At 33.8% G+C, this 15,288-nt stretch overlaps 1 protein-coding gene across 1 annotated transcript in view; it reads right to left on the bottom strand.

Moving 5' to 3' along the window:
- Positions 1–13,754, bottom strand: part of LOC114333622 (glucose dehydrogenase [FAD, quinone]-like) — a 29,999-nt gene extending 16,245 nt beyond the window's left edge. The window contains exon 1 of the mRNA XM_050647100.1: positions 13,490–13,754. Coding sequence (XP_050503057.1) covers positions 13,490–13,739 — 250 coding nt within the window. The 5' untranslated portion in view covers positions 13,740–13,754. The remainder of the gene's footprint in view (positions 1–13,489) is intronic.
- Positions 13,755–15,288: the final 1,534 nt, after the last annotated feature.

Below are 15,288 nucleotides of genomic sequence, written 5' to 3'. Positions count from 1 at the left end.
CATATTTTCAGTATTACTTAAAAAACCAACAACAAACTGTTAATATGGATAATTTTTGAGGAGCTCTGACTCCGCTTAAAGTCGCAATAATTGTGGTAGTCTTCTTCTTAGGGTGCCTGTCCGTTCCGAACGTTGGCGATCATTCTGGCTATGATGACTTTGTTGGTTGCTATACGGAATAGTTGTGTTGAGGTCTTTCTATACCATGCTCTCAAGTTAGCAAGCCAGGATATTCTTCTTCGTCCTGGGGCCCTTTTTACTTCAATTTTACCTTGTAAAATGCATTGGAGTAGCTAGTATCTGCCTCGATTTCTCATTATATATCCCAAGTACTTCAACTTACGGGCCTTCAGGATGTTGACTAAATCTGCGGTTGTGTTCATCCTCCGTAGTACTTCTTCATTGGTGAATTTTCTGTCCATGGTATCTTCAGGATCCTTCTGTACAACCATAGCTCGCAAACCTGAAGTTTTGATAGAGTTTCTGCCTTCAATGTCCACGTTTCTACTCCATATAGACGCACTGAATACACGTAAAATTTAAGGAGCCTTATTTTTGATTTTAAGGTGAGGTCATGGGTCATGGCTCTTGAACACAGAGCTCATAGCCAAGAATGCACTTTTTGCCTTTCCGATGCGACATCTAATCTCTTGAGTATTGTCCCATGACTCATTGATTATAGTTCCGAAGTAGTTGTATTGTGAGACACGTTCAATTCTCACTTGGTTCAGTTATGTTTTGCTTCCTGATGATCATTAGCTTGGATTTGCTGGTGTTTATATCTAGTCCATATGTTCTACTTGTTTCATTTATTTTGTTCATTAAGTTTTGCAGCCCTGCTATGGTATTGGAAAACACTATTGTATCATCTGCATACCGCAGGTTACTGAGCTTGATTCCATTTTTATTGAGATGCCTTCATCAATATCTTTTAGAGTTTAGAGCCGCTTCAAAAATGTGCTTTGAGTACATATTGAACATCAGCGGTGAAATTATGCATCCCTGTCTCACTCTCCTTAAGATTTTGACCTGATTTGTATATTCTCCATCTATTCGGAGCACTGCTGATTGATTCCAATACAGGTTAGCTATTAATTTCAGGTCTCTTCCGTCAATCCCTGTCCTCTTCAGCATTTCCATCATTTGTTCATGCCTGACTCTATCGAAAGCCTTCTTGTAGTCAATCAGGCATGCAAAAACATCACAGCTGACATCGCTACATTTCTGAAACAACACCTGCACGCTAAATAAATCTCTCGTACCAACAGCGTTCACAAATCCAAACTGATTGAGCGCAATTTGTTCTTCGCATTTTCGGTAAATTGTGGTAGTAATAAAAGAAAATCTTCCTTTTAAATAATTTTAATCAAATGAAAAACCGCTTTACTTTATATTTACATGTTAACTTAAATAAAATACTTAATCCATTCCGTCAAAGCTTATTTCGCAGAATTATCCCGCGACACCTATACAAACGCCTTTGAAAATGCCCGACAAGTCCCAAGCAATTTGACCTTTATAAGTTCCACAACAGATTTCCGAACCATGTCTTCAAACGAATCAAAAGATCGCCGTCCGTCCGTTGGACAGCCGCAATTGTTGGCAGTTGGCTGCAATCTACATATAAATCGCGCTTAAGTGCCAATGTAATTTTTCATTAATCGTTTTAAATCATATTTTATGTTGAAACAAAGTAAAGGACCCGCTCTTTGGCGATCGGCGCCCCCAACATCCCGGCGCCCGTGTACACCGCACACCCTGCACAATAGGTAAAGCCGCCTCTGCTTCAAGTCCCTGTAAATGTCTGCATTTGGAATGAACCACGGTGCATTTGTGATAGCACGAAGAACCTTGGATTGAAACCGCTCCAGTATTGCTAGGTTGCTGTCTGCTGCAGTTCCCCACAGTTCAATCCCGTATGTCCAGATGGGCCGGATGATTGCTTTATACACTAATATTTTGTTAGATAGAGATAAGGTAGATTTTCGGCCGAGTAACCAGTAGTGTTTTTTGTATTTTATTCCTAATTGCTTCCTCTTCATCCAGATGTGTGTTCTCCATGTTAGCACCTTGTCAAGGTGTAATCCAAGATATTTTACAGTATCATTTTTAGGAATATTCTTGTTATGCATTAGGATATTCGGTGTTTCTTTGTGACATTTAGTGAATACTACGTTAACTGATTTTGCTTCGTTGATCTTGATCTTCCATTCCTTAGCCCATATTTCAATTAGATGTATGTTTTGCTGCAATATTTCAGCTGCCTGTATGGGATCTGGGTTTTTTTACCAGAATTGCAGTGTCATCTGCGAATGTTGCGATTGTAGATTCTTCTCCAGTTGGGAAACCAGCTGTAAAGATTGTGTAGAGAATTGGTCCCAAGACGCTGCCTTGCTGGACCCCAGCATTTATGTTGTGAATTTCAGACACACTTTCTTCGTATCTTGTGTAAAATAGACTTTCTTCGAGATATGATTTTAGTATTGTATATAGCGGCTGTGAGATTTCTTTCTTCAGTTTCAATAACAATCCTGGATGCCAGACCTTGTCAGATGCTTGACTTACATCCAGGAAAATGGCATTGCAATAGTTCTTTTCCTGGAAGGCTGATTGTTTCTTTTCTACCACCCTATGCACTTGTGCTGAACATGAATACGCCATCAAAAATGACCCCGATGCACCTGGTGCCCAGGGTTACTGCTAAGACTAACTTGATCCAAACAGATTACTTGGGAGCTTTTGGGGTTGGTCAATACGAATATGACATCAGAACCGACCCTTAGAGCACCTGGTGCCCAGAGTCACTACTAAGGAACGTCATATTTCGAGGGTTTTCGGCTCTAAATGATGCAAATAACTTAGTCGGGGGTTTTTGGGGTCACTAAACATGAATACACTATCAAAACCGACTCCCGGAGCACCTGGTGCCAGGGACGTGCATAGCAGTCATCCTGGGCACTGGTGCAAGGTCGGTTTGGGTGTCATATTCGTGTTCAGCAACCCTAAAAACCCCCGAGTAATCTGTTTGCATCAATTTAGTGCCGAAAACCCTTGAAACTCCAGAAGATGATATGCTTCAGCAGTGACCCTGGGCACCAGGTGCTCTAAGGGTCGATTCTGATGACGTATTCATGTTTAACGACCCCAAAAACCTCCGAGTAATGAAATCTGGCCGTTAATGTACTGATTTTGCCATGTTTATGCATTTTTATGCACGATAATCTCCTTATAAACGGAACATATATTATTATGTCGAACGAGTAGACCAATATGCATATCTTGGAACAACGATCAAATCCACAAATGATTACCAGGAAATTAAAATTAGAATAGAAAAGGCTAGAACAAATTTTAACAAAATGAGAAGAGTGCTCTGCTCAACGGATTTGAAGTTAGAACTAAGAGTCAGGTTGGCTAGGTGCTACGTTTTCTCGACTTTGTTTTATGGAATGGAAGCTTGGACCTTAAATGCGGCATCAATTAAAACACTGGAGTCATTCGAGTTGTGGATGTATAGAAGATTTCTGAAAAGATCGTTGACAGAACACGAAACAAACAAAGAGGGTCTGAGAAAGAAAAATAAAAAACGGAAGTCTTACATAACGATTAAACCAGAGTATTGGAATATCTCGGACATATTACTCTCCAACTCATTATGCACGGAGAGACCCATGGAAAAAAGAGCATAGGGAGACGTACAATATCATGGTTTCGCAACTTGAGAGAATGGTCCGGATGTACTAGTAGTACATCAAATGAACTTTTCAGAGCAACCGTCTCTAAAGTCCGAATAGCTATTATGATTGCTGACCTCCGCCGCAGAGATGACACTTGAAGAAGAAGAAGATGCACTTTTGGAAACATTTTATGCACTGTAAATGCAAGATTGTGAGAGATTTGAAGAATGCAACATATAGGTAACATCTAGGCCAATCAAGTTCGTAAAAATAAGCCTTTTTTCGACACAATTTTGTAGACGGATTTGACAGTTGAAATGTGTAGTATTAATATTACCAAAATACTCTCATCTAGGGATTCATCAATTTTTTGTGGAACTAAACTTACGTGCATAGAAATCGGCCCACTCAAAAATTTGGTCATTTTTGATGCCCCGTATTTCCTAAACCTGTTGGCCGATTTGAGGATTTTTTTAATATGTTATAGCCTGATTCTTGATCAATATCTCTGTAATAATATTGTTGCTAAACAGGTAAATTTTTATTGTATACCAGGTGTACGAATCAAACTGTGTTTTTTTTTTCAAAGTTCGCATCAAACTGTGGATTTATAAAATACTGAAATTAAAACCCAACTATAGCCTCAGCTTTTCTTAACATTATGTTTTTTAATTCATTCGTTTATGTTGGATAATAAAAAAGTTGACAGGGTGAGGTGAAATGACAGTTTACTTTATAAACGTAAGTTTGCAAATGTTTCGTTTCCGAGATAAGGGATGTTGAATTTTTCCTTACAAACTGACGATTTATTTATTGCTCTAAAACCAGTTGAGATATGCAAATGAAATTTGGTAGGTTTTAAGAGATAGTTATTGCCGATTTTTTGACTACACTACGGGACATACAAAAAAATGTTTATAACAAAACTAATGTGTATCGAAGACGTCTACAATTTAAAATTATTTTCGATTATACAGGATGAGTCAGAACGAAGGTATGAACCAAAGTTGTGTTTTTTTAAATGGAACACCCTATATATTAAATAATTTTTGAATATATTTTGTAAAAATATCAAGATTTTGTATAAGGATTTATAGCTCTAAAGTCAATAATTTTCGAAATATTTACACTTTTATTGAGAAAAATAGTAATATTTATAGAGCTGTGTTCCCAAGATAATAAAAATTTAAGTGACATGTCAAAGTTTTTCTAGTATTGTGTCATTTTTAAATAATTTAATATCTTTTACATATAGCCATAAAATATACAGTGTGATCACTATTTGCAAATACAAAATTTTCTCATATTTTTTAAGTGGAACACCCTGTATATTAGTATTTCATTTTGTAGTAAATATTACAACCTTTTTTTGGTATAAGGTTGTATGTACCTAGCATGTTTCGTTTTGTAGATATTTAAAAAAGAACTATAGATTTTATGTTTTTGCGGATATTTTATTAAAAAAAAATTTTGCAAACAAAATAATTATAATCTGGTTTTGAAAACATACACTAAAATATCAAAGATCTAATTAAAAACGTAATAAAGATTAAAATAAAACGTATGCAAGTAAAACTTAATTGAATTTAATAACTTTAAATTATGTTACAAAAATTATTTTACCATACTAATAAATGTAATTAGTATCCATAAATTAATTATTACTTAAATAAACGACCAATTTTAAAACCTATCCCAGTAATTTTTCTACCCTAGTAACTTTATTGTACCAAATTAATTGTTAGTTAAATTGTATTTACGAGTAAGATCAGTAAATAACTTTTTAATTTACCTACATCTTGAGAACGTATAGTATGCTTTGAAACAAATGAATGTTATGGAAGTTTAATATTATGAAGTAAAAATAGTATCTATGTACTCGTGTCTAGCATCAGTTTCAAACGGTTTGAAACCATCAGCGAATAGTGGACCAGCGCGAGTAGAGGGGATAGCACTGGTGACTGTATTATGTTCTCTCACTGACCAACTGTTTGCTGACGGTTTCTGACTAGTTTGACTGTTTGCTAGAACAAACCTAATTTATAAGGATTTCGCCCAAAACAAATGTCATATCCACCATTTCTTCCGTTGAAAAATTTATGTTTAAAATAGGTATATAAAAAAATACAAAAATTTCAACTACAAACGTGTTACCAGTTCTTATGACACGAGTAGATACTATTTTTTATTTTAATAAATATTTTGGCTCTTGATATCTTTGGCTATTTGATAAATATTATGTTCTCAAGATGTAGGTTTGAAAAGTTAAATTAAAAGTGTAACTGATCTTATCGTAAATACAATTTAACTAAGAATTAATTTGGTACAGGAAAGTTGCTGGGGTAGAAAAATTACTAGGAAAGATTTTAAAATTGGTCGTTTATTTACACACACCGGCAAAATTAGCCGAACACCTTAAAAATGGGACATGTTTGATGTCTCGAATTTCCTAAACCTGTTGTCCAATTTGAGTGATTCTTTTAGTTTGTGATAGCCTTATTAATTAAAAATATCGGTGTAATAATATTGTTGCTAAACAGGTAAATGTCATTTTATACCGGGTCTTACAATCATACTGTGTTTTTTTTCTTAAAGTTCGGAACACCCTGTGGAATATTCTAGCATATATAAAATATTAAAATTAAAACTCGATTGCAGACTTAGGCTTTGTTAACATTTTCTTTTTTGATTCATTTGCTATGTTGGAAAATAAAAAAGTTATGTGCTTTAACAACTAGCCATACGTTTTAACAATAAATCCTCATAGTAGGGGAGGACAGTATGCTAAATTTGCAGTTACTCGAGCGTTATGGGGACCTATTGGATTATGAAGAGTGGGTGCTACAGAGGCGGCTCTAGCCCACGTAGCGCCCGTGTGCAGTCGATGCCCTGGCGCCTTTTGATAGACGCGCAGTCAAAATGGAATAGTTGAATAGGTACCTACCTAGGACCTACTTGTACATAGGGTATTAGGTACTCCTATAATGTAAACAAAAATCTAGATGCAAATAGTGCAATATTAAATGATGTCGGGAGCCAAGAGATATTCACGGCGTCAGAACAACCTACCCAAATCTGTTAAAAATATTTAATTAAAAATGAACTTTTTATCTATGAGGTAAGGTTGAAAATTGGTTAAGGTTGATAAAATGATGAACTACATATTACGTATTTTCAGTATTACTTAAAAACCAACAACAAATAATTGTTAATGTGGATAATTTTTGAGGAGCTCTGACTCCGCTGAAAGTCGCAATAATTGTGGTAGTCTTCTTCTTAGAGTGCCTGTCCGTTCCGAACGTTGGCGATCATTCTGGCTATGATGACTTTGTTGGTTGCTATACGAAATAGTTGTGTTGAGGTCTTTCTATACCATGCTCTCTGGGGCCTCATCTTCTTCTTCGTCCTGGGGCCCTTTTTCGTTCAATTTTATCTTGTAAAATGCATTGGAGTAGCTCGTTTTTGCCTCGATTTCTCATTATATGTCCCAAGTACTGCAGCTTACGAGCCTTCACAATGTTGACTAAATCTGCGGTTGTGTTCGTCCTCCGTAGTACTTCTTCATTGGTGAATTTGAGTGTCCATGGTATCTTCAGGATCTTTCTGTACAACCATAGCTCGCAAGCCTGAAGTTTCGATAGAGTTTCTGCCTTCAATATCCACGTTTCTACTCCGTATAGAAGCACTGAGTACACGTAACATTTAAGGAGCCTTATTTTTGTTTTTAGAGTGAGGTCATGGCTCTTGAACACAGAGCTCATAGTCAAGAATGCAAATGCACTTTTTTCCTTTCCGATGCGACATCTAATCTCTTGAATATTGTTCCACGACTCATTGATTATAGTTCCCAAATAGTTGTATTGTGAGACACATTCAATTCTCATTTGGTTCACATACAGATTTGCTCCAGTTGTGTTTTGCTTGCTCTAGTCCATATGTTCTACTTGTTTCCGTTATTTTGTTCATTAAGTTTTGCAGCCCTTATAATGCCTTCTATGGTATTGAAAAACACTATTGTATCATCTGCATACCGCAGGTTACTGAGCTTGATTCTATTTTTATTGAGATGCCTTCATCAATATCTTTTAGAGTTTAGAGCCTCTTCAAAAATGTGCTTTGAGTACAGATTGAACATCAGCGGTAAAATTATGCATCCCTGTCTCACTCCCCTTAAGATTTTAACCTGATTTTTATATTCTCAATCTATTCGGAGCACTGCTGATTGATTCCAATACAGGTTAGCTATTATTTTCAGGTCTCTTCCGTCAAACCCTGTCCTCTTCAGCACTTCCATCATTTGTTCATGCCTGATTTTATCGAAAGCCTTCTTGTAGTCAATCAGGCATGCAAAAATATCACAACTGGCATCTCTACATTTCTGAAACAACACCTGCACGCTAAATAAAGCCTCCCTCGTACCAACAGCGTTCACAAATACAAACTGATTGGGCGCAATTTGATCTTCGCATTTAAAAGAAAATCTTCCTTTGAAATAATTTTAATCAAATGAAAAGCCGCTTTACTTTATATTTACATGTTAAATTAAATAAAATACTTAATCAATTCCGTCAAAGCTTATTTCGCAAAATTATCCCGCGACACCTGTACAAACGCTTTTGAAAATGCCCGACAAGTCCCAACAATTTGACCTTTATAGATTCCACAACAGATTTCGGAACCATTGTCGGTATGTCTTCAAAAGAATCAAAAGATCGCCGTCCGTCCGTTAGACGGACAGCCGGGCGGGCGGCAATCTATAAATCGCGCTTAAGTGCCAATGTAATTTTTCCTTAATCGTTTTAAAGCATATTTTATGTTGAAACAAAGTAAAGGACCCGTTCTTTGGCGCTCGGCGCCCCCAACATCCCGGCGCCCGTGTGCACCGCACACCCTGCACAATAGGTAAAGCCGCCTCTGGGTGCTAAAACCAAAAAAGTTAAGTTAAGTTTTCCATAATTGGAAAAAATGTTTCGAATAAAAGTTGCTTATTTTTACGTCAAGGATCCAAATCTGCAATAAAAATTGGGTGCTCATATTTAAGATTTTAAAGTAACCCCCACCCGACCTCCGTGGGGGGTCGTGTTTGGTGTCATTCGGTAAATTTTTGAAAAATATTGATATGTAGGTGTATTTTGCAGTTTTACGATCTGTTGTTCATTTCGCGCGAAATATCGCAGGGTTCGTATTTAAAATTTTTAATTTACCCCCCCCCCCCCTCTCCGTGGGGTGTCACGAGCCCCACGGAGGTGGGGTGGGGGATTTAATTCAAAATCTTAAATAGGAGCCCCCAATTTTTATTGCAGATTTAAATTCTTTACGTAAAAAAAGCATGATTGTTTCAAATGGAAAATTAAATTAAAATATTAAAAGTCCCCCACTTTCTGGAAAACTTAACTTAACCTTTTTCTGATTTTAGCACATACTCTTCACAATCCAATAGGTCCCCATAACGCTCGAGTAACTTCAAATTTAGTATACTTTCCTCCCCTACTATGAGGATTTATTGATGAAAAATATGGATAGTTGTTAACGCACATAACTTTTTTATTATCTCACATAAGTAAATGAATCAAAAAGGAAAATGTTAAGAAAGCCTAAGTCTACAATCGAGTATTAATTTTAATATTTTACATATGCTAGAATATTCCACAGGGTGTTCCAAACTTAAAGAAAAAAACACAGTATGATTGGTACCAGGCACGTAGCCAAGATTTGGTTTTGGGGGGCTAATTTGATGGGTTGAAGTCTGCCCCATATGTAAACTTAAATGTAGCCTTTTTGTCCTTTCTCTGAAAATTTCGGGGGAGGGGGCTGAAGCCCCTCAAGCCCCCCCCCCTGGCTACGTGCCTGATTGGTACACACGGTATAAAATGATATTTACCTGTTTAGCAACAATATTATTACAGCAATATTCTTAAATAATAAGGCTATAACATACTAAAAGAATCACTCAAATCGGACCAGTGGTTTACGAAATTCAAGACATCAAACATGTCCCATTTTTAAGGTGTTCGGCTAATTTTGCCGGTGTGTGTAATTTAATAATTAATTTATGCATATTAATTACATTTATTAGTATGGTAAAATAATTTTTGTAACATAATTTAAAGTTATTAAATTTAATTAAGTTGTAGCATACGTTTCATTTTAACTTTTTTATTTTAAATTTTTTTACTTTAATTATATTTTTATTTTCATCTTTGATATTTTAGTGAATGTTATTGAAACAAGATTATAATTATTTTTTTTGCAAAAAATTTTTTAATAAAAAATCTATAACCTGAAATCTATAGTTATTTTTTCAAATATCTACAAAACGAAATATGCTGGGTACCTACGTACAACCTTATACCAAAAGAAAGGTAATATTCACTACAAAATGAAATATTAATATACAGGGTGTTCTATTAAAAAAAAATGAAAAAAATTTTGTATTTGCAAATAGTGATCACACTGTGTATTTTATGTAAAAGACACTAAATTATTTAAAAATGAAACTATACTAGAAAAACTTTGACATGCCACTTAAATTTTTATTGCCTTTGGAACATAATCCACAGCTCTATAAATATTACCATTTTTTTCAATAAAAGTGTAAATATTTCGAAAATTATTAACTTTAGAGCTATAAGACTTTATACAAAATCTTCCTATTTAAAAAAAATGTATCCAAAAATGATTTAATATATAGGGTGTTCGATTTAAAAAAACACAACTTTGGTTCATACCGTCATTCTGACTCACCCTGTATAATCGAAAATAATTTTAAATTGTAGACGTCTTTGATACATATTAGTTTTGTTACAAAATTTTTTTTTTGTATATCCCATAGTTTAGCCGTAATCAAAGAAAACCAGAGGTTTGGCGCACCCTGTATTCACCATTAGCGTGCATACACCTAATATGATCGGTCGTATTACACGTATGCGCGCTAAGGGTGAATATTAAATTCTTAATTGTATGTCAAAAAATGTGCAATAACTACGTCTTAAAACCCACCAAATTTAATTTGCCTATCTCAACCGGTTTTAAAACACTAAATAAATCGTCAGTTTGTAAGAAAAAATTCAACATCCCGTATCTCGGAAACGAAACATCTATCCTCTATCCGACGTATCTATCCTCAAACCGTTTATCCGATGAAGACGCGCCCCACGCTTTTCTTTAACGAATGTGTTAGATTTTTTTCAATTTTTTAACGAATGTGTGAGATTTTTGTATATTTTTTTTTTCAGTACAGTTTTTTTCGAATAATCCTTCGAGTTTGAATGTTTTCATTTTTTGCTTTTTGGTTGATTTTTTATATTTTTAATTTTAGTCACTCGTAGCTAAAGAAAAGCGTTTCTTAATTTTTTTTTTCATATTTTTTCATTTTTTACTTTTTAGTCTTACACTTTTCAAACATTAAAATATATCGTCATGTTTAAAAAATGGATGTATCTTTTTTTTCTGACAAAGTTGTCTGTTGACGTCAAATCTCTAAATAGGTTTAAATTAATCTCTAAATAAGCTTTGCAAAATTAGTCCAGGGCGCATCTGTTTTGAGATGGACATTGAGAGGTGACTCAAATTTTTTTGCAGAAATTGCTTGAAAATAAATGAAATAATAATATTTGAGTTATCCTCCCTCTCAAAAAGGTCCGGAACATTGTTTAAATAATCAAAATGTCAAAAATTGAAGGAAAAATTCGATTTTTTTCTTCGTTTTTTGATTATAACTTTAAAAGTATTCATTTTAGAGAAAAGTTGTAATAACATAAAAGTTGCGTAATTAAATTTCCTACAATGTAGAATTGGTTAAAAATTTAGAAAATAGTCACCCTAGTTGCAAAATAGCAATATTTGCGAAAAAACCATACAAAAACAAGTATTCGCATTTTACGTTTTTCGACCATTTATGCTACACTTAGGACCTTCATATTTCACCCAGAAAAACTTTATGATACAGTAAAACAATACTGTAAATTTCTTTAAGATCGGTTTAATAGATTTTGCAAAATAAATTTTGCAATCCAGCTTTTGCAAAAAAAATTCATTTTTTCAAAATGTTACAGGACTGAAAATAAAGCAGATAGCAAGTTGAAATTTTTTTTGCTTATAGAAGGTTACTGTATCTTTCATTTGCAATTTTCAAAATTAAAATCGATTAATTATCACGGCGTCAGAAAATTTTTGAAATAAAAAATAATTTTTGGTGCTACGCGCAGGACAGCGGTGTTCGATTCACACAAGTTGATTTCCACCAAAATGTCTTCCAATCTTTATATAATATATTATTTTCTTACTCTATATTTTGTTGTATTTTAATATTTTAATTCCACAAAAATCAAACTAATTTTATTATTTTTTGTGAAATATTGTTTAAACAATTGCATATGTTTAAAAATAATAAACTTTTATTACTATAAACTTAAAATATATGAACAAAGAAAGTTTTTGCTAATAAAAGTGTTATTTCAAAGGATAGAGTAGGTGTTTTTATTTTGCAATAAACAAATTTATTTATTTATATCGAAATGTAATAAAAATTAAAATGTATCAATCATTATCAAAGGTCATTGGAATGCCCAATCAGAGCAAACTATCCGCTGTCCTGCGCGTAGCACCAATAATTAATGTTTATTTAAAAAAATTCCTGACGCCGTGGTGTTAATCGATTTTAATTTTTCAAAATTGCAAATGAAAGGTACAGTACACTTCTATATGCAAAAAATTTTTCAACTTGCTATCTGCTTTATTTTCAGTCCTGTAACATTTTGAAAAAATTATTTTTTTTTACGAAAGCCGGATTGCAAAATTTATTTTGCAAAATCTATTGAACTGATCTTAATGAAATTTACAGTATTGTTTTACTGTATCATATAGTTTTTCAGGATGAAATATGAAGGTCCTACGTGTAGCATAAATGGTTGAAAAACGTAAAATACGAATACTTGTTTTTGTATGTTTTTTTCACAATTATTGCTATTTTGCAACAAGGGTGACTATTTTTTAAATTTTTAACCAATTCTATATTGTAGGAAATTTAATTACGCAACTTTTATGTTAGTACAACTTTTCTCGGAAATGAATACTTTTAAAGTTATAATCGAAAAACCAAGAAAAAAATCGAATTTTTCCTTAATTTTTTGACATTTTGATTATTTAAACAATGTTCCGGACCTTTTTGAGAGGAAGGATAACTCAAATATTATTATTTGATTTATTTTCAAGCAATTTCTGCAAAAAAATTTGAGTCACCTCTCAACGTCCAAGTGTACTAATATTTTTACAGATGGGCCCTGGTCTAAATAGTGAGTTTGACGTTTTGACTATTTAAAAATAGTTGGGTAATACTCAAAAAAAAAAAAACTAAACAATTTATGAATCCCTAGATGAGAGTCTTTTTGTAACATCTCATACTACACATTTCAACTGTCAAACACGTACAATTGTGTCTCTTAAAAAACTAACTTAATAATTAGGCCTAATCTATGATTGAAAAACTTTTTATTAATGAAAAAGTGTAGTTATCAGCTAAAAATACATATCTCCCAAAATTACTTCACAGATTTGATATTAAGATATAATCTGAACACAAGATATTTGGGAAACGTAGGACAAAGTTCATTGAACTAAAGAGCATAGATATATATTGAGAAATAATTTTTTTCACTATCAAGCAGAGCATTTTAAACATTTATTTCGTTTTAACGTTCGTTCTGTAATAATGATTATAATAAATTCGCAGATTTTAATTATAATATATAGATCTAATATAATAAAATGCATGCTTTTATGTATTTCTGTCATGCCTTTACCAAAAAACCTACCTCCTAATGCCAAGGTCGCATTGAATTCCGACTTATCATAATTTCTCTGCTGATAACTATAGTTATCAGACCACTTGCACAAATTTCCAATACCCGATCGGAACTGCTTGACATATTCGTCCACAATATCAAAAGGCGAGAATTCGGCCTTAACACTAACCAAAAACAACAATGCAACCAACGTTGAACTTGACCTTGGTCTCATCTTCGCTGATGGCCACTTCTTGTACGACTGGTTCGTTTGGTGCATTATACGCTTATATAGCTTTGTTTCTTTCGAGACGAGATTGATTGGGTTTTCCGAAAATTTTCCAGTTTTGTTTTTTGTCTACTCGGAATATATTACGTGAAGATTGGCTTCTTCGAGTGCGTTAATTAGCAGATATAACATTTTTGCGGAATTAGCCGGGGAATAACCCCAGTTGCAAAAAACTTGCTATATAAAGATGTTAATATTTGGTTTTGTGTGTAAATTTCCGTTATATTGTTATAGAGGGAGATTCAACCGATTTCTTCTGGTTTACTCACTAATGGGTAGAGATGTTGACAAAGTATTTATTCGTTACAAAGTACTCGTTACTTACGAATACCGAAAGTAACGATTACTATACAGAGAGGCAAATCGTTACTTTGATTACTCTGATTACTTCGACCAATCGTATCAGAGCGAGTAACTACTATTGTATCTACTTTAATTACTCTGATTACTTCGTACCAATCGTATCAGAGCGAGTAACGACTATGGTATCTACAACCAGTACACTTGATTACTTTCTACCAATCGTATCCCTGCGAGTAACGGACGGGACCGGTATTTTACGAGTGTTATCGAATATCGTTATCGGTATGAAGCGTTTTAAGGGTGTGAGCCTCAGAGCCTCACACTGTGAGGGTGAAGAGAAGATAGAAGATGAAACAGAGGGAGGTAAAATATGTAATTTATGTCATTAACAAAGATCGAATGCGAGAACCCTATATTTTTATCTAGATCTATATCTATACCTATACAAAATACCTACCTACTGAGAAATACGATTCTCGATATGATTACCGGTACTCAAATACAAAAGTAATCATAGTAATCAAAGTAACGAATACTGTAAATGATTACTTTGTACAAAAGTAACGATTCGTAACGAATACTCGAAAGTAACTATAATCAACATCACTACTAATGGGTAGGTTATAAACTAGTGGAACTACTTGAAATTATGTCATATACCGTATCTTACCTTATTTTGGCGTTTAGCGCATAACTTTTCACCGGTAATTACCTCACAAGTTTCCAAGAGGCATTTTACCGATTCTCTTTCCTCGTAGCACAGTTTAATAATATTATTAGCTAGTACCAGCATTACTTTGGCCATACTTTAATATGCCATCGTTGTTGTCATCCATATGTACTGTTAGGGGAGTGCATATAGATTTTAACTTCGGAAAAAATCAAACAAGATGGAACTTTTTGTAATTTCATTAAGAAATGTTTAATAAACATATCAAAAAGTTCTACTCGAGAAGTGGTTGCTTCATTTTTTATTAAACAAATGAACTACGAAGTTTGATGTTTTTTTAAATAACTCCGAAAATATAAATTTTAGAACAAAACTGACTTGACCATTGAAAAATTCAGATAATTTCACAAAAAAAAACCTTAAATAAACAATTTTCTAAAATTAAATCTGTATCTTCTAGAATTTTTTATTTATAACGCTAAAGTCACCCTTCTCACAGACATTGGCTCACTGTAAACTAGCGTACGGCGAAGTGCACGGTTGTGTTATTTTAATGTAATCCTTTAA

The sequence above is a fragment of the Diabrotica virgifera genome, chromosome 3 (assembly GCF_917563875.1).
Source record: "Diabrotica virgifera virgifera chromosome 3, PGI_DIABVI_V3a".
NCBI lineage: Eukaryota > Metazoa > Arthropoda > Insecta > Coleoptera > Chrysomelidae > Diabrotica > Diabrotica virgifera.
The sequence above is the reverse complement of the archived record's forward strand: the minus strand, read 5'-3'. Positions and strand labels throughout refer to the sequence as shown.